The 20,603-nt window shown below is 36.3% G+C and overlaps 3 protein-coding genes across 3 annotated transcripts; 1 reads left to right on the plus strand and 2 right to left on the minus strand.

Moving 5' to 3' along the window:
• The first annotated feature begins 254 nt into the window (after positions 1-254).
• Positions 255-2,757, plus strand: LOC108868654 (putative F-box/FBD/LRR-repeat protein At4g03220). Its single transcript, XM_048590766.1, has 3 exons — positions 255-1,286; positions 2,119-2,307; positions 2,398-2,757. Exons 1-3 carry the CDS (start codon positions 255-257, stop codon positions 2,755-2,757), a joined length of 1,581 nt encoding a protein of 526 aa, XP_048446723.1.
• A 131-nt stretch (positions 2,758-2,888) lies between these two features.
• Positions 2,889-5,536, minus strand: LOC103966661 (protein RETARDED ROOT GROWTH-LIKE). Its single transcript, XM_048590399.1, is given in 8 exon segments — positions 2,889-3,193; positions 3,296-3,410; positions 3,642-3,775; positions 3,777-3,794; positions 3,883-4,031; positions 4,376-4,535; positions 4,737-4,848; positions 5,036-5,536. Coding segments are annotated over 8 exon segments (1,215 nt in total). The 5' UTR covers positions 5,422-5,536; the 3' UTR covers positions 2,889-3,052.
• A 3,151-nt stretch (positions 5,537-8,687) lies between these two features.
• LOC103966662 (ethylene-responsive transcription factor RAP2-7) lies at positions 8,688-13,115 on the minus strand. The gene is given in 10 exon segments (XM_009379859.3): positions 8,688-9,199; positions 10,531-10,638; positions 10,843-10,892; positions 10,895-10,951; positions 11,209-11,315; positions 11,414-11,571; positions 11,698-11,785; positions 11,901-11,931; positions 12,038-12,063; positions 12,158-13,115. Coding segments are annotated over 10 exon segments (1,404 nt in total). The 5' UTR covers positions 12,679-13,115; the 3' UTR covers positions 8,688-8,941.
• Between the last annotated feature and the right edge of the window lie 7,488 nt (positions 13,116-20,603).

Raw genomic sequence — 20,603 nt, forward strand, 5'->3', positions numbered from 1 at the left:
GGTTTTCTTATCCTTCGTTATTTTTTATTTTAGGGCAAATATCCTTGTGAATTTGGATTGGGAGCTTTCGTTGTTCAACTAGGATTGACTTGTTTACTGTTATTCAAATATTAATAACATAAATAAGAAAACGTGGAGAGTAAACGGCAAAGTAGGTCTAAAACCCTAACCTAACGTTCTTCGTTTCCTCCTCAAAGAAAAATTTTTCCCCAATCGGTTAATCTTCAAAGAAGACAATTTCGTTATCCAAAACCATGGAAGCAAGAGCTAAAGGGGGAAGGCTTCCCGAGGAAGAAGAGTTACACACTGAAGGAAGCAGTAGCAACCGAATCAGTAGTCTTCCGGATGATATATTGCATCACATACTCTCCCTTCTACCCGTCGGATCCACTGCACAAACCAGTGTTTTGTCTAGACAATGGAATCATTTATGGGCTTCCCTTCCTATCCTAGACTTCTCCGATGTTAAAGGTGGAGCAGTGGAATTCATAAGCAAAGTACTGAGACACCGCCATGAAAACTCCAATTTAAAGGTTTTTAGGGTTAAAGGATATCTGAGTTCTTCTTGTTTGTATTCTTGTATTGATCGGGTGGTGAAGTATAGGGTTGAAGAACTTGCACTCGATGTCTCCTTAACTGACAAGTATTTTTCCGATGACGCATTCGGTTTGCCTAGTTTGTTCAAGTGTGATTCGTTGAGGAGCCTCACATTAGCCACCTATAAAAATCCATATTATTCGCCATCAATTCCAAAACCATACTTTGGTCTTTTATTATCTTCTAATGCTGTGGCTAAAAGTGGTCTGCACCAACTTCACACATTGTCTCTAACTCGTGTGGAGTTTTTGGATAGTGCTTTGGAGCTGGATTTATTTTCTGCTTCTTCTTTACCTTCTCTTGAGAAATTAAGTATTACAAATTGTCAAGGCATCGCTCATCTCAAAATTACTTGTCCAAACATCAAAGATGTACACATTGTCAAGATGTTTCTTAGCAGCCTGCACATCTCCGGAATGAGACTAGAGAATTTGGAAATCACACACTCTTTTGAAGTAAGGGTTAATGGAAATCGGGTCAAAATTTTTGCCCCGAATCTGAAAACTTTCTGGTGGCAACATGACTACGGTACGGAGGAAAGTTTTGCTCCGAGCTTTCCCATCCTGAGAGCATGTCACCTGGCTTGTTTCGGTAAAGTAGTCGATGTGACCATGGCGAAGCCAACAGTCAATCTTCTTTGTGGATCTTCGCAGGTTCAGAAGCTTTGCATTTATGATAGCTATCTCCGGGTTAGTTTTCCAAAATTTATGCATGTTTTCTTGTTTACTTAGAGGTGCTGTGCAGTTCATCTATAAGTAGTGAACTGATCTCATGACATCAAACATGCATTGTTTTGTTTGTTTTCAGAAAACAAAATGCATTACTACTCGGTAGATTTCGTCCTCCAATCCATAAACGTTTTAAGAGAGACTTGCAATATATTGTTTGGAAATTTCAGAGATTATAGCGTTCGGAATTCTTACTATCCTATAAGATATTTGGAAAATTTTGAAGTAACTATTCTAATTATACACTATTACACTTACTCGTATTTAGAGAGAAGCAAATATGGGGGACCGCGTTCATTAAGTCGGACACCCATAATTATATATGAAAGCTATATAATTTAACACACATTTTCTTACCTCATACACACTTTAGTTTTGTACCCGTTTAGATTAAACAGTTAAAAGGAAAATCAACAGAGTCAAAACTAAAAGGTTGTGCTTAAAGTAAAAAATGGTGTGTTGAATTGAAATCACTGCCTATATGAAACATCCATGTATGGTTAAACAACTTTTCGTCTGTTTTTATCTTATGTTTACATTTGACTTCTATGGATTCAGGATCTGTCTCTTTGTAATGCTTTTTAACTCATAACCTACATTCAAAATGGATAATTTATAGTCTCTTTGCAAAGTAAGAGTAAGGCTGTTTACGATAAACGCTCTCCCGCCTTCGACCCTCGCAAAGCGGAGAGCCTTATTGGTTTAAGGTCGTTCACGATGATGTATTATATAAGTTATTTAGTGTTTTTGTTTTGGTCATTAATTACAGTCTATCAATTTTTCATTTATGCAGATTCTATCGGATATTTATTTTGAAGGCGGTCTACCGTACTCATTCATGAACCTTAAGACATTGCAAATTTTTATTAGGGTTTTCAACAAAGATGTCATCCCAGGTATAACATGCCTATTCATGAGCTCTCCCAAACTACATACTCTGAGTATTTACACAATGAACACATATCTCGAAACTTATTTACCGGTAAGTTTCCGCACTCTGGTTTTGTTCGTCGATCGTTTTATAGTTCAGTTTATATTTTTACTATCAATTTCGCTCAAATTTTGAAATCAGACATGGCACAACATTTTGCTGGACGATGCCGGTTGCACTGAAGAGCAATTCTGGGAAAGTCAAGCTCAAATTTTGAGTCACTTCCTAGGTCACTTGAAGGTAGTGAATATTCATGATTACTCACATAGAATCAATGAGAATGTGATTAAGTTTGCAAGGTTTTTGCTTGAACACGGAAGGAGCTTGCAAGAAATCATTCTTCATTCCCGACACCCGAGCAGGAAGGAGAAAATCGGTTCAGTGCTCGAGGGGATCCCTCGAGCATCTGCTGGTGTCAAAATCTCCGTTGCTTTGGCTACTCTGGCTAAATTTTCCGATGCGTGCGACAGAGCGAAATCGAATTTTTTTCCTTTTTGGTAAATAGTGAAACGACGATACGCTTTGTAGTTTTGAATTATTTTGTTTTCCCATGACTTAAGGTTTCGATAAATTCATCATTGTATAGAACTTTCTTGGATTGTGGATGCCAACTGACATGAGGAAAACAGCAATACAAAATCTATGATTTATTTATCAGATCATAAGATCAATTCAAGTCATAATTACACAATTCAACTAAGCAGAAAGCAACAAATTTGAGAGGGGCTGTAAGATATACAGTGATCAGGACATTGTACAAGGGCACATTCGACTTCGTGCATCATCGATCCTGGGTCTAAAGCGAAGCAAGTGCCGACCTGTGGACAATGTCGTAAAGGGAGAGAAGAATTTCAGCACCTATTAACGCAATGATGAGCCATTCCAAGAAATCTGACTTCCTGTTTTGAAGAATTTCCTGAAGAAAACGAATATTGTGCTGCAACGAAGAAAACAAAATGTCAGCACAACATCCACAGCAGTTGAAAAGTAGTTCACCAGATTTAGTAAGCCAGTATTGAGAATAATTTGTTTCGTGTACCTCCACAAACTTCAACTTAAAATCAAGACTTGCAAATCTCTGAGTCAACTCAAATTCATCCCTGAGATATTCCCATATCTGTGCATATTTGGCATCCTTCCAGGCAATATCCGATCTGTAAAGTCAATCAATTTTTCATTAGTTGGATTAAACATGTCAAGAAACTAAAACCTTCTCAGATGGGTGAAAAAGAATAGCAGAAGGGTTTTTTGTCTTCTGATTCATTACTTTTCCTGTCAATCATAACCATACATGCAGATAACATTATGCCCGTCTTACGGAGGATCACTGTTATCCAAAACCAAATTTCAGATTGGTAACTGCAGTATGGATCTAAAATTATTACCTCTCAAAAAGTCCGAGCTTAAGAATCACATCAGCAAGATTAGAATTTGCCTTTCCCACTAACTGAAACAGTTTCTTCCTCTTCATTTTAAACTTCCCAGTAGTTTCCATTTCACGATTAATGTCCGTAAACTCAGGCAACCATTCCATCAACCTAAAAGAAGAAACAGAGTTCTGAGATAAATCATCAAGTTACGTTTTCACAAAGTTGAAGTTCGCAAGATTATGCACAGCATATATACCTGGCGCACATAGTAATCAAGCGCAATACTTTGACCTAGAACACTACCAATAGTACGGATTCCATCAACATTCAAGTACTGCAACATTATGTAATCTAATCCACCTTCCATCCATGTGTGCAAAGTGGGGTTCTCTCTCACCTCATACTCTGATTTCATAACAAAATAAAAGTTCAGATGTGAAAACTATCCCAAAAATTGTAATCCACAGCCACTGGAGCAGCAATAATGAAGCAGAAAACAGAAAATTTTACTTTGCAACGTTAAAAATTAACGAAGGTCGCAGTCCAACAATATTGATTGACCAAGAAATAAAAAATAAAAAAAACAATTGAGCGCAGCATGAATACTCAGTCAATAAAAAACTTTCTTAGCTATAACACAACATGGAATGTCTGTGCACAGAACAGAAAGATTAACGAAATGAATCAGATAGTGCAGAATTCATAAACTTCTTATCTGAAAGGATATAATTTTGTTTATACAGTCTCACCATCTTTTCTCATTTCAGGCAGCGATCCTGATGCGTGTTTTTCCACGATTTTCAAATACCCATCAATATCTTTTTCACGGACATTGAACAAGACAATGGAGCCATACTGAAAGACTACCATGTAGCAACAGTCACTCCCACTTAAACTAAGGCCCAAACCCTGAAACATAGAAACTGCATTCAACTTATAGTATCATTTTTTTCGAGCAAATACAGAAAATGTAGGTAAATGCAGGAAGCGGTAAAAGGTACAAGATTTTCGCATCTGTAGAAAGGGTCTTATTATCCCTTCTTTGTTAAGAAAAGAAACCAAATCAGAGCCGAAATCACTGGAAATCAAAGAAAAATGCAGCAAACTTACATCGTTCGAATCGGAAAGCTCCCCGAACTTAAAAACAACATAATTAGTCATTCGCGATGTAGGTGGGATGAAATTCAGCCTGTTCTGCTCTACCAAGCTTCTTAAATCGACACTACATTTGACAAAGATACTTGCAAATTATAAAAACCAAGTAGAATCACAGAATTCACACTCTGATCCTAAACAATATGAACACTAAACTAGTGAAATCCTCTGCCTTTTCATTCGCAAACATTTCTGGGACAATTTCGAAACAAAAAGTTACTAATTCAAAAAAATGAAAGATCCGAAAACAGAACCTGGTGGAGAAGAAGTATGCTCGGACAGGAATCGAGGGCTTGGAGTCTTCGTCCACGGGGGCTTTGTGGCCATCGCCGACCTCCGAGCACGAAACCGGCTCGTTCCACTCCAATGTATCGGCATGCGGGACCGACGAAACGCAGCGCACGACGGCGAGGCCAAAATTGGAGGCGACACCGTGGTTTCTGAGAATCGAAGAGCAGGACGAAATTGTGATCGAGTGGAGGTTCAGCGTTTTGGAAATGGAAGGAGCGTGGGGATGAGCTAGGGTTAGGATTGCACTGACGGTGACGCGAGGCGTAGACGGTGAGGAGGAAGAAGAGAAGTATGATAAGGAGGGAAAGAGACGCGCCGCCTTGAGGTGGGCGTCTATGGCGCGCCGCATTTTGGTTTCGGGGTTTTGGGGTTTTGGAGAAGGAGACTGAGTTGCGAGTTGCTACTGAGTTACTGCTGGCTACTCGTGGGATTTATCCATGGACAATTTTTAAGTACGATTTTCCAACATGGGAAAAACGATATGTTTATAATTTCTCTATTATAATTTATACATATATTCACATAATTTGTACTAATTATTGAGACGGTAATTGTACTAAATAATTGTAAATATAAGAGCTAAATCTCTAATATATAACGTTTTTGGTTTACTCACATAATTTGTACTAACTATTGAGACGGTGGTTGTAATAAATAATTGTAAATATAAAAGCTAAATCTCTAATATATAACGTTTTTGGTTTACAAAAAAAATTCTAAAAAAGAAAGAAGATAAAATACTACTAAAGCAAATTAAGGCTATAATCAGCTTGAAACAGTTCGAAATCGCATTGAAAGAAACAAAGCAAGCCTTTTTGGAAAGAAAGAGTGTTGAACTTGAAACCTGAAGGCAAAATGTAAATGTTATGAACTAACTAAATTACAAGTCTTTTACTAATAAGTTTATGTTCAATTTATTTATTATTCCATGTTTTATTTTCCGACCAATTAAGAAATTTTATAACATTTTATTGGTATAATCTAAAATGTTTTTTGTTATATTTATTTAATGAAAAATGCTAAAGACACTCTCTTAAAGTGGAACTCTTTATAGACTATTTACCACCTCACAGTTTAACATTAATTTTCGTGTCAGCATTGTGTAAAATATATAATAGAAATTTCATGAAGAGTTCCACTTTTAAAAAAGTATCCTTAGTATTTCTTTTTTTATATATATACTACAAATTATTTATTAACATTAAAATACGTGACAAGCTGTGTTAATTTGTTACAACACAAATAAATTCGATACAACTTGAGTTTAGTATCATGCTTGGAATTATTTAACTTGTACAAAAAGCAGCCCGAGCTCAAAAAGAAATTACACAAGTTAAGTTTGAGCATGATATTCAATTTGGTCTATTTACGACCGTAGATCAACAGTCGTCTCTCATTTATCGACCAAATTGCATTTATTTCGTTTATCGTATATAGGAATGTGACTTGTGTTTTAATCGATTTCAAGAACAAAGATGAATTTTAAAATATATATGTTGGAATTTCTTTTTCAGTGGAGGGCTTGGTTGGACTACGATTAGGCCTAACCATATCGTGGTGTATCGTACTCAATGTCTCATAATATAACTAGAACACATCGTTCGATTTAAGTATAATACATTTCCTCAGTGCTGTTTAAATGACCTCTTTCCAGCCATTATGTTTCTGCGTTAATAAACATGCCCTAAGTGGTTATATTCTTATGTTGTGAAACATAATACGTTTCAACAAGCCAAAATATACGACTTCTTTTAAGCAAGCTGAGTTAAAAATTAGTGTATACATTACCTAATTAAGGTTTGAATTAAGGATATTAATGCTTGTGTCTCATGGGGGACTTACTTGTCCTCTTACTTGTGATTAATGAACATTAACCGTCCAAACATTATAATCGGAACCGTTCATTTTTTTTATCATCATTGAAATATCATACACGCAAATGATAACGTTAGTAAGTTAAATAGTTAGTAGTTAGGATGGAGGGAAATCGGTAGAGATGAACCAACACCATGGTGCATAGGCATGATTGCTATCTGTCATTGCAGTAAAACGCCATCTACCTAAAGTAAGTAAACACTAAATTACGGGGAGGGAGATTCGAACACAAGACCTCAGATTGAAAAGCGAAGATTTTTAACCAATTGAGTTACAAGCCATTTATATTTGCTAATTACCATATTAGAGCTATATTCATAGGTGCTTAAAGATTTAAATAAATGTTACGTTCATTCTAGTTCAGGGTTCAAGGACAAGGTTGATGAGCATCAGGATCCAAACTACCACCTTTCTTTCTAGCATGCAACTTGGATGCCTTGAAACTTATTGAAGCTGACCCAACGCACAGAACATAACTAACAAAGTGAATTCAAGCTTCTTGCATGTCAGAAGGTTGGTCTGAGACTTTAAATACGCGTTATAATATGAATAAAAGACATAATTGATATGTCAAATATAGTATTAAAGAGTCTTTGAAAAATTGGCTAAGCAGCAACCTAACTATCCGTCTTAATTAAGTCCAAGACACTAGCGTTATATAATATATTTTATTAAATATATAAAAAAAAAAACTGCCCAGGCTTCCGCCTAAGTATCAAGGCACTACGCCCCTTTCCATCACCCGCCTACTATGTAATGATTTTTAAAATTGTGGTATTAACAAATAATTATGTGTTAATATGAGCCAATTGATGTATACTTTCTCATGCCGATGTGACAATCATACATGAGAAACTTCTGGTAACATACAAGTTTCTTTTCCGCATGCATTCCACCTTCGCAACTGGAAAGATATAACCGTTTACTTAAAACTGAAGCTCATATACAACAGCAGGGCGGTCTGGAGATTTTTGAGGTCCAGAGCGACGCTAAAAAATATGAACTCACTTTATATAAGAAAATTATTTGTTTTCACATGTAAGATAAAATTATACTTATAAAAGCACTTCAAACTTAACAATTTAGAAATACAGAAAAAAAAACTAATTTATTTTGTTTCGTGAGAAGGAAACAAAAAAACTCCGGGTTTACAAGTAGTTAAATATGAGTTTTTTTTTTTTCCATCTGAACTTTTAAAGTATTTTTGTATAAATCGTGAGGTGTTTTTTCTTATTTACTAACCATGTCAATATGAGACTAAAAAAATAATGATGTTTTTTAGTATTGTCGATATGTCTAAGTAATAAATGAGTATTAAATTAAACTTTTTGATGACACGTCATATGATTTGAAATTTGATCTAAAAATTTAGTCAACACATTACTCTTTGTTGAAGATAGACTTGAATTGGAACAAATGTTTAAAAATAACAATCCACATAGCTATTAGCTACTAATTAAAAATAAATTAACAATCAAACAAAAATTCGTAAAAATTGAAAAGAATAAATATGCACTTAGTATTTTGAACTAAGAACCTCTTGTTAATTTTAAACAACAAAAACCATTGATTTTAATTAAACTTCTTGATCACTTAATCAAATTTTATATATTTATACTCTTATGAAAAGAAATTTGTAAAAATTAAGTAGTGAATAAGCACACGTGATGTTTTGAACCCAAGACCTCCTTATTAATTTCAAACAATAAAACCATCAATTCTAGTTAAATTTATTTGTCATTGAACTAAAATTTTATAAATTTATACGCTTATGAAAACATATATTAATTTCTTTGATGCCCTAAATTATTTTGAGCTCCAAACAATCACCCTGCCAGGGCCTGGGCCGGCCCAACAATTACAAGGACAATGTTAGGTGATATTACATACCACTCTGTTTGATAATGTGAAACACATTCGAAACGAAAAATTAACATCTCTGCACATTACAAACTAATACATTTGCTCACGACCTAGCCAGCCTTTCAAAAGCACTAGTACATGCTGGATGCGGCTGGGAAAGGAAGGCGGCGGACGTTTTAGGCGGAAGCGCTACCGTCTTGGAGGTTCGGAGGAAGGTAAGTAGCTGATGGAGGTGTAGTAGCTGTGGAAGATGGGAATCCTGATGATGCTGCAATGGAATACACATGCATTGGGCTGACATTGTTGCTGTTTCCATGAACTTGCCATGCCCAGTTTGTGTATCTCGGCGAAGAAATTGGTTGCAATCTGTTATGACCTGAAGCCATTTCCTGCAAGAAAAGGTTTAGGTTAATTAGTATAGACTAATTTGAAACGTATTTTGCGAATAAAATGTCTGATCTGGATCGTTTCACCTGCATAGCAACCTTTACGAATTGATGCAAAGGAAATGACATAATTATCTATTATTTTTCTTCACTCACCTTCAATCTGGTGAGGGGGCTCAAAAAGGACCTGGATTGTCTTCCTTCCCATCCCATTCCATATCCTTCCCATCCCCTTCTATTTATGTGATCACGGTTAAGCTACGTTAACATTTTATATTCCTATTGCTTTTTGTCTTATTATTTCTATAAAAAAACTCAATATAAAATGTTGACGTGACTTAACCGTGATCACAAAAATAGGAAGGAATAGGAAGGATATGAGATGGAGAGGACAGACAATCCAGGTCTGGCTCAAAAGACATGCGAGTCAAAAAATGGACCAGGGTCCTCTTCCATGTTTGGTGGTCTTAATAAAGAAGGGGACCATACACATTAAATTGGATAATAATCTCACATGTTAAATATGTTAGGAGTCTCATCTCTACGAGGACTTACATGGCATGGCCGCACAAGTACACCATCGTAGTGGCAATCCATGTCAAAGAAATAAAGACATACATAAGTTTTTTGTCTACATGTCTTGTTCTCCATAACAGTGTACCCGTGTCATGTAAATTATTTTTCATCTCTAGAATGAGATTCTATAGGACGACAGTAGACATGATGTGATTCCAATCTTGCCCGACCCACTAATCAATTAGATGATGCCTAAGTAGGAGACAAACTTAGGTGTGAGGATAAAGATGGAGCAAGAAGTGATTAACGCTATTCATACCATATTTTCATATCATCTTAAGTGGCATTTGATGTGGATAGCCATATCATTTGAATTAATCAGATTTTTAAATTTGGTTCATTATTTAATAAGCTAATAATTAAAAAAAAACTAGTTAATTAAATGATGACTGTGGTATACGAGGAGTCTTTCTCCTTTCTTTCCTTGAATTTTGCAAATTTTTCAAATGATGTAGCTGTCCACATTAGATGCCATCTAAGATGGTATAGAAATGTGATACAAAAACATAGTATGAATAACATTATTATTTACTCATCACATAAGATGTATGCATTTTAAGTAACTCAAACCCATCAGTTAATTTTTTTTTTTTTTAATCATTCAACGCAATCTAATCATTATATTCAGCAATTTCATTCATTACTCTATAATTTTATGCATTCGTATATATAAACTTCTAAAAACTAGAATAAAAAGTCCATCTATCTTCAAAATAAATAAACAGTTAGCAATATATGGTAGAGATGAGAAGTATTACCTCATGTTTTTGTACGAAACCTGGATGTAGGGCAGGATGCTTGGCTACCATTGTTAAAACATGAGGGGGTTGTCCCACTCCCACAGCTGCAGAACAAAACCCATTAACCTGCACAAGTTGGCACTTATCATCATCAAACAGCCACCAACAAAGGGACTCACTGACGAATGCCACATGCATTCAGAAAATATCTCAAAAAATACAATAAAAATGAAAACAACATAAATATAAGAAGAAGAAAAAAAGAGGACAAAAACACGAAAATTACTAAAATTAGGATTTTTTTTTTTTTTAAGGAAATTAAGGACATACCATTGGCTTCTCTTTAGGAAATTGAAAATCCCCAAATTTTCCTTCCCCATTTTACCAGTAGAACAAGGTTGAGAAATCCCTAGGCTCAGATCAAGGTTGTGACCACTGCCTGCATTTACATCAATACCAAATTCATTGTATCACTTCATGAGTAGCCATGGATTTTTTTGTTTATGTTGTCATTTAGTACTAAAGACAACCCAAATCAAAAAAATTGACATTAGTTTTACGAGAGAAAAAGATTCACACGCACACACGCGCGTGAGTGAATTTTGGTCGGCCCTGTTAGTAGGTCAGGACTCATAATCAATTCACACGCTAGTTTGTGCACCACTAATACCAACATTTTTTAGTTTCGCCGCATACCTTCAATGCTAGCTTGTAAAACTATCTCCCCTTCGTAGACATTAGGGTCAAAGTTTGTAGCCGCTTCTCTTCCGGTCCTGCATTTGCCGGCCTTCTTTTCAAAGACACTGAAATCCAGCAACACAAAATACACATTAGATTAGATATATGTTTATGTGTGTGTGTGTGTGTGTAGAAGCTTCAGTTAAAGGAGGATCGTTCTCACTTATTCCCAGGAACTTGTCCCATTAGAGCTTCCCATCTGGCACCACATTTAGGCAGAGCAGCTGCTGCTACGCCTCTGTATTTTGAGTTCCCACGTGAGGCTCCTGTGCTATGGCGACGAAGCGCGTGCACAAAATCTTCTTTATTCAGATCCCCCAACTACAAAAATTAATCGATCATAACCATAATTAGAAAGATTCGACCAAAAAATGTTCGGCAATTAGTAAGTAAATCTGAAGTCAATCCAAACTCTTTAATCATTAAAAACTGAGTCACATTCTGTACCAGTTTCATATCTTCCTCATAATCTCCTAGGTTAAAATTGATATCGGCATCAACTCCGCGAAACTTGATTGCAGCTCGATCATATGCTCTAAAATCATTAAACCCGAGTGAGCTGAGTTTAGATTAGTTTAAAATATAATATCGCTAAATATTAGAAATCTGTAAACAAATTATGCTCGTTACAAAAATGGAAAACCGACTACCTAGCTGCAGAATGAGCAGTGTCAAATCCACCTACCAAAAAAGAAAAACAAAACAAAACCCAATGCAATTTAGATCCCATCCTGCAAAACCCATGAATCCAATCTTCTTAAAAATAATTATATGATCATCTGCTCACCTAAATAAACCTGCTTCCCACAATCCCTGCAAACCAAAAAAGAAAATAAATAAATTAAAATGATTAGATAAGATAATTAACTTCTTAATGATGATTAATGATGATGATGATGATGATCACCATATATGCGACTCCCACCGCCCTGTCCTGCGGTAAAACGTGACGCCGCGGTACTCAGAGCTCCGGGATCTCGGCCCACGGCGGCTCTTCCTGGGCGGCTGTTTTTTCTGCTGTACAACTCTCAGTTCGGCCTGAGTCTGCTCTTCCGACTCGGCAACCGACAATTTCAGACCCTGAGGCCTTGCCGTTGGCGAGGACGATGACGACAATCCCAACTCATATCCCTCCCCCTCCTTGCCTCCTCCACCGTCTCCGGTCACCGGAAAAAGCGACCTCGTCACGAACTGCATAGATTGCGCTTGGCCTCCCGCCCCATAATTGCGGAGACCACCTTTCTCTCTCTTCAGGATATCAAACATGAAAGAGGAAGTGGTGTTGTTGGTGGAGTCTTCGTCTCCGGCATTGCTCGGAGTCAGAGCTTCTTCGGCATTGACGACGGAGGAGTTGGAGGTCCCGGAATCTTCAACCTCCACAGAATTTGTCTCAGTTATGGTGATGAAATTAACGTTAAGATCCAACATGTTTGTGTGTAATTTTTTTCTGTGTTTAAATCTTTGAAACAAAAAAATCCAATTACAGAAATCAAATTTGGAACAAGAAAATCAAACCACCATGAAAGTTATGTAAAAATATATAGAGAGAGAAGTTTCAGATGGGAGAGAAGGCAAGGAGAGGAAGAAAGATAAGAACTGGCTGTGAGGTTTTGAGGGAGGTCTCAAAGACTAAAAAGAAAGAGATGGGAACGCGTTAGCTGTAAAAGAAAGTGAGTTACACTCGGAAATTTGGAATGGGGTGTTGAATTTTTTTGTGTATTTGTTTGGTTTTATTTTTTTAGAGAGCTTCTTATTTTTTTTCTGTTGTTTTTTTGGAAAGAGCCAAGGAGAGATTTTAAGGAAGTTAAAAGTAAACTTACCAAATTGATTTCCACTTAGTATGAATCTGAATTAAAGCAAGTACAAAACAGGTAATTTGATTGGAACTGAATAGTGAAGTGACTTGACCCAACCTAAAAAGCATCACAAGAGGAAAAGCATAAAGGAGCTGGATTTATGGGTTACTATATTTACATCATCTATGTTAGTTACTAGTGATTTTTTAATATTATGAAATTTCAATTTTCTCATGTTGTATTTTAAAGTTTTAAAATCGTATAAATATATATTTATGGGTTGGTTTTTTTGATAAATTAATCACATGATTCTTGTCGAACATGTTTATGGGTTGACGTGCGTGAGGCACACCATATGGACAAAAACGAACTTATCATCGAGCTTTATATTCTTCTAAATCGATGATCAGTTGCAAAGTTTTAATTAAAATTGTAACATTGTGGCTCATATGCCAACTTATAACGAGTCCCTCATATGATATGTCACCACTTTGAGAAGGATTCAATGTTCAAACAAGCGAAAAATATAAATTGATACGATGTGAAAATCTCATGATCTAATGTAAAAATAATGAAGATCATGATCCATTTTGAAAACAACCTCCAACTCTAAAAGGTGTAAAATGTAGTATATGTATATGTGTGAATATGATAACCATTTTTTTCCTTGAGTTATGTGGCAGTAATATAAGATGTTTATATTACTACACTACAAGTCTGAATTATTGATCAAGCTGATTTTCTCATGAATGTACAATTTAAATTCACACTGACAATATAAACATCTATCTAGCTTTACAAATTTTGCGAGACAACAATTCGCTATATAATCCCAAAATTCACATTGTGCATATGAGAACATGAGATTTTTTTTTATTATTATTTAAAAAGAAATAAATGGACTGACGAAAATCCCAAATGAGGTCTAATACAGTCAAATTGTACTATGTACATGATAATGCAAAACGGTTTCACATCAGAAAAATTTACAAAAATGACAACAATTAATTACTACATATAAGAAATGATTTTACTAATTTTACAAGATATTTTGTAACAAAACCGTATATCTCCTTTACTATGTATTTGTTAATACATTTAAGTTAAATAAAAAGTCGATAAGATTAGCAGTGAGCCGCCTTTCTAAAATCTTGAGAGAGACAAAACATACAATTATTGAGGCAAAGTAGTAACGCAATGGACAATATCATTGAAGAAAACTATTGAGAGTGAAAATGTGACAGAGAATAAAAGCGTGTTGCCGCACGATTCATGTGCAAGACAGCCAACCGGGGGTTACAAGGATTGTTGTTGTTTCTTCTTTCCCAAACGGTGCATTTCACAAGAAAATCCCAATCTTATTACTGCTTAAAATGGACCCCCCCTTAGAAATCCATCCATCTCACTGGCTCGTATAAAATTTGGATATGACATCCTCTTTAGATCTCACAATTCGAAGCCACTAATTAATCCATGGCGTTTAAGAAAGAGATATATTTAGGTGTTTGAGGTAAAATTGTAGGTGAACTGAACCAGTAAGACAGGCTAATAGAGACTGCAAAATTTAACTTAAACAATCTAGATTGTTCAATTCGCATGTTTTCCGAGTGTGAAATCTAAAGAGGACCTCAACCCAAAATTTGGAACCACATTAATTTTTCGTATTGCAAATGGTCATGTCATGTCGTTCTCACTCACCACCTTCATCGTCACGCACCAAAAAGTTTGTTGCCATTATGGGATTTTTGTGTTCGATAAAAACAGAGTATAAGATGAAATAACAGATGTCCAGTATTAACCTTAATTTATTTTAATTAAACTATAATATTTATTCCAAAACAAACGAAAAACATAATTTTTTCGTCGGATGTAGCGCACTTTGCCCAATCCACTATAATTATTATTTAAGAAAATTAAAGAAACGTTTGAACTTAGAACATTGTGTAATTAAGCGGTTAAACAAAACATAATTCTATATTAGCAGGCTAAAAAATTTATGATGTGCAAAATACCGAAAGCCGTCCAAGATTAGAAAGAATTTCAACGTGAATATTTTTGTACCTACTGTTTAGATTACGTTGTAAGAAAGGAGGAAAAGTCGTAGGTTTGGCATTCAACAATTTTGGACGGTCAGGAAGTCAGCTGGCAAATGCGAATTCTTATACAAAGATATTAATACCTTATTCTAAAAAACACTGGGACGGAGCTGTTGCACCAATATTTTTACACAAATTTTGATACATATTTTTGTCGGTATCATTTCGTAATGTATTTTAATGATTCGAATCATTAAAATATATTACAGAGTAAACTCTATAAAAATTATTTGTAAAAAATCGTGTAAAAAAAGTGGTGCAATGGAACCTCTCCAAAATAATAATTAGCCTCAGTTTTATATCTGAATGGGACCATGAAATACGTGGGATTATCTGGTTCGTCGAATACCCCAAAGATGGACGGAGGTATCGGAGTTTGATGCCAAAAATAATGAAATATCAACCGTCTACGGGTGTATCCTTTATTTGATGGACCACCTTCTTATATTATATTGTTTTCAGTTCTATTTGTATCTCTGGTCAATCGATAGCCTCTCAATATGTGGTGTATATGATGGTCCCGTATAAGGTTCAATAAATCCAACGGTTGGGCTTGGTAATCACCAACAAAACGTGCCAAAAACGATAACTTGAATCATATATAGCAAATGTTTTTGGCCTTTGTTATATATCTTAAAACAATGTTGGTTTATGTCTCTAGTCATGTTTTATATACAGCATAATTCAGGGACAAATATGCATTTTGTATTTGCGGCAAATGGATCGTAAATATCATATTTTTTACCGACGCATGAATGTCGGCTATAGATATCCTTGTCAATTTCAATAAGGTTTGTCAAGAAAGGTTCATGATATCTTTAAGGTTATGGTTTACTAAAATAAGTTTATGGTTTTGAATTTTTCAAGTTTAACAACAAAATAATAAAGAAGGTTCACACATCATGACGCAGACATAACTTGTTAAGACTTTTTAAGGTAGTGGGGCAAAAAAATTTTGTTGAATAAGTCGGTCAAGAAACGAAATAGAAGTAAAATGCGTAAAATGATTTGCATGATTATGATATGTCTATATATATTTATTTATATGTTTATTTATTTTTTTTTGAAATGTAAGTACGATATTCATTCATAATAGGAATAACGTACAATCAGAGATAAGGGTGATAACAATAGGCCTCGATAAAAACGTTCTCGAGAAGTAACCCGAATGAAGGGAAAAAGAGTGTCCCACACCAAACAAAATAACAATTAAGACTATCCTCCCAAATAATCAAAACATTAACAATGAAAACCATCCTCCAACAGAAGGTTAGAAATTAAATCAGGGGGTTCCTCGAACAAAGAAACTAGGTGCTCCAAGGTTAGACTGAGGTATGGTTTGGGATTGAGGTGATTTTAAAAAAAGCTGATATCAAAAAAAGTTAGGGGTCATTTTTGTGTTTGGTAAACTTTCAGCATCATCTTTTTTTTTTTTTTTTCACAGTTTTGAGTGAAAAAAAACCAAAAAACAGAAGTAGCAAAATGCAGCTTTGAAAAGATGGCTTTTCAGCTTCTGCACAAACCTCTAAAACACGAGTGAACAATGACCCTTTAATAAAAGTTTCTGGCAATCATACCCTGAGCTCTCTTTTTCGCCTCCACACTCCTCCGTCAAACCCACCACTCTCCCACACCTTTCCGCACCCCCTCCGCCTCTCCTGCTCCTTCAAACCCATAAAACCCCCCAAACCACCTTCTCTATCCACCTCAACACCACCGCCTACCAGAGACATAGTCATCGACTTTGGAAAATACAAGGGCAAAATGATGGGCACCCTCCCTTCAGCCTACCTCAAATAGGTCTCCAAAAATCTCCGAGCTCACAACTTCGAGGACTAGGCGAAACTCGCCGACCAGGTCCTTGACGACACCATTTACCAGGACCGGATCGAGTGGGAGCTGGCGAAGAACGTCCTGAATGAAAATCGAAGGAAAACAGACTCAACCTTTGACGTTGTTTCGTCCACCGAGCTATGACGGCTCCAAACCCATCAAGAACCCTAATTTCCCAAAACCCATTTCTCCATTTCACCGATACATTCACTTAGCTCAAGCTCAGGCGATTGATTCTGAGGATTCCGAGCAGGATGAAGAGAGAGTGCACAGAAAGAGAGAGCTGATGTGAGATGGTCTAAGATCGAAGGTTTGTGTGTGGGGTTGTCTTGGTGGAGGAGAGAGAGCTAAGGGTTTCGAGAGAGTTCGAGAGTGTATAGGGAAAAGAAGACACAGGGACAAGGGAAATGGGGTGTGGGCCCCACGGCCACACAAAATCCTTACATAAAAATAATAATATTAAATAAAATATCATAATCATAATATAGTATTATATCCTTTTTGATCATTTCACACAATCACATCTGTTTTACATAAAAGTTTATCAAACACTATCATACTACTTTTTTTTCCAAAAGCACTTTTACAAAAAGGTTTACCAAACACTCTGCTGCTTTATTTCACAGTTGCTTATTCTCACAAGCACAGTAGAAGCAGTTTTTTTTCAAAGCACAGCAATACCAAATCGGCCCTGAATTTGGCTAGCCGATGAGCCACTGAATTAGCATCTCTTCGCACAAAGCTTGCTTCCACTTTTTGAATGATTGCAAGATCCTTCGAGTATCCTCCAATAAAAGCCCAAATGGCCCGTGATTAACCACCGCATTATTTTGAATTGCGGCAATGACCAACAACGCATCACCCTCGAATATGATCCGCTCAGTCCTCCATTGTAGCGCAAAGACGGCTGCTTCACGGGCAGCTGCGATCTCAGCCTGCGTAGGAGATGCAATACCAGTCATCTTCATAGCCAAAGCTGCTATAAAATCACCAGCTGCATTCTTGATGATGATGCCAACACCACCCACTGCCGCATGTTCATCCCACGCACCATCAAAATTACACTTGAACCAACCTTCCTCCGGCCTCCTCCATGTTTGCGCATCATTCGGTTTGACAGGCTTTTGTACCACATTCCACTTTTTTAAACTCCAATAGCCATGTATGAGCTTGTAATTGGATTTCTTGTGGTTGTAAAACCGATCCCTGCCAAAGCATGGCATTACGAGTGTTCCATATCTTCCAAATCAACACCAGTGCCAAATCAAAGCTCTCCCTAAAGAGAGACTGAGCCAACTGAGCCAGCCATTCTTGAAACCCAACCTCTCTGTGCCGTAACGTTTGCAACCCCAAAGGACTAGAGAACCATATCGTTGATGCCCGGGAGCAATGCAATGTACCATGATCAATTGCTTTTGGCACATTGGCACAAAAAGGACAACAATCATCTACAATGACCCTCCTCTTCTTCAAATTGACTCTGGTTGGCAGAGCGTTCAAACAACTCCTCCAGATACATATTTTAACTTTACCTGGTACCTTAGCCCGCCATAAAGCCTTCCAGAGAGTCATCGCTGAACCATTCAGTATATCTCCACAAATTTCACTACATGATCGAACAACGAAGTATGTACTCTTAGTCGTAAAATTTCCTTTGGTTCTTTAATCCAAATCAACTCATCAGGTGGACTAAACAAACGCAAAGGAATAGTCATAATAAGGTAGGCTTCCTCTTCAAAGAACATCTTAAGAATCAACTGCGTATTCCATTGAACACAATCAGAATCCACCAAGAGAGATCTCATGGTAAGGTTTGGGTGAACTCCTAGGTACAGGACTAAGCACTTTAGCATAATTGTCTCTCGGGAGCTAACTATCACCCCATATTTTTATATTCAACCAATCACCCATGCTGAATCAACACTCTAGCTGCCGCACACTTTTCCAACAATAAGACGAATTTGTCTTCACCGTAGCTTGAAGAAAAGCCGTATCAAGGAAATAACGAGCTTTGAATATTTGAGCAACAAGAGAATGTGGGTGGTGGATAATGCGCCAACCTTGCTTTGCCAGCAAGGCAAGGTTAAAAGCATACAAATCTTTAAAGCCCAACCCTCCTTCACTTTAGGCTTACACATCCTCTGCCAACTTACCCAATGTAAGCTCCTCCTTCCCGCTTCTTTCCCCCACCAAAACTGAGCCACCATATATTATGAGAATACACAAATTTTATTGATTAAATGCAATAATATGTCAAACATGTGTATAAAATTGTAGAAAAATAAAAGTAGTATGCAAAGATAAAACTAACACAATTAAAAGTCATACTAACAAATTAAAAGTCTAACAAAACTAACCTGTGATTCTTAATCATTTCAAAAGTTATATGTGACTTTAGTTCTTTAATTATTATGTTTGTTGAATAGTAATTGAAGGGAGCTAATTATTTCAATCTTTTTTCAACATCTTGCATTGCTCTTAGCATTTCAAGACATCTAATTAAATAGGTCAAATAAAAATATTAAATATAATAAAATAAGAGTGTGTAAAAGAACAATAGTGTGAGTATTATTTCCCTAATTTTCAGAAGAATTACGATATTCATTTATTTGGAATAAATCATACAGAATAGAGGATACGGTGCTAACAATGAACCTCAATAAAATCTTGTCAGGGTTTTCAAACGGGTCGAATAGAAAAAGAGTGTCCCGCACTATATTAAGTATTAATATTATCCTCAAGAAGAATATCAGAAATTACATTAAGTGGTTCTTCAAACAAAGAAAGTTGACTACTCAAAGTTAAGCCCAATTGTGCCAATCTGTGTGCTGCCTTGTTCGTCTCTCGTCGACCAAACGTAACTTTCCATTGTGAAAATGAAGCCAACATATGTTTAGCATCCTGAATGACATGCCCAAATTCACCATTCAAATTTGTTATCTTGGCTTGTAATGCATTAATCACTACTGCTGCATCACCTTGTAGCTTGAAGAAAATCCGTATCAGGGAAATGAGTTTCGTTCTCCAAATCAACACCAAAGCAAGCAAGATCAAAACTTTGCTTCGAAAGTTCACCTGCCATTTGAATCATCCAACTTCGGAATCCTCCACTTTCCATGCCTCCCGTTCTCAAGCTCAACGGACTCGAAAACCAAATAGAGACCGACCTTGGGCAGTCAAGTTCACTCGAGTCGGTAAAGCATTTATACAACACCACCAAACACAAATCTTTATTAATAACCCATTGACCGTAGTGGTAGGCGCAACACCCGTCGGAATTGGGCTTAGAACTTTAAAGAATTGTGCATGGGGTAACCAGCTGTCCCCCTATATTCTAACCTTCTCTCGGTCGCCGACTCTCCATCTCGAACCTCGGCAAATAATGGCCCTGGCTACCGCAATACCACGCCAACAATAAGATGCATTCGTTTTCACTGGTGCTTGCATGAACTCAGATGAGGGAAAATAGCGGGCCTTGAACACCTTTGCCATAGTGGAATCTTTGAAGGTTAGTTTTCTACTAATTAATTAGCCTTGAGATATATATATATATATATATATATATATTTTTTTTTTTTGAACAAATTATATTGTTTACATTAAGGGAGAGATGATAGACTTAGTCTCA

Source organism: the organism of the source record quoted next, unplaced genomic scaffold (assembly GCF_019419815.1).
Source record: "Pyrus x bretschneideri cultivar Hongxiangsu unplaced genomic scaffold, Pyrus_bretschneideri_v1 Contig32, whole genome shotgun sequence".
Taxonomy (NCBI): Eukaryota; Viridiplantae; Streptophyta; class Magnoliopsida; order Rosales; family Rosaceae; genus Pyrus; species Pyrus x bretschneideri.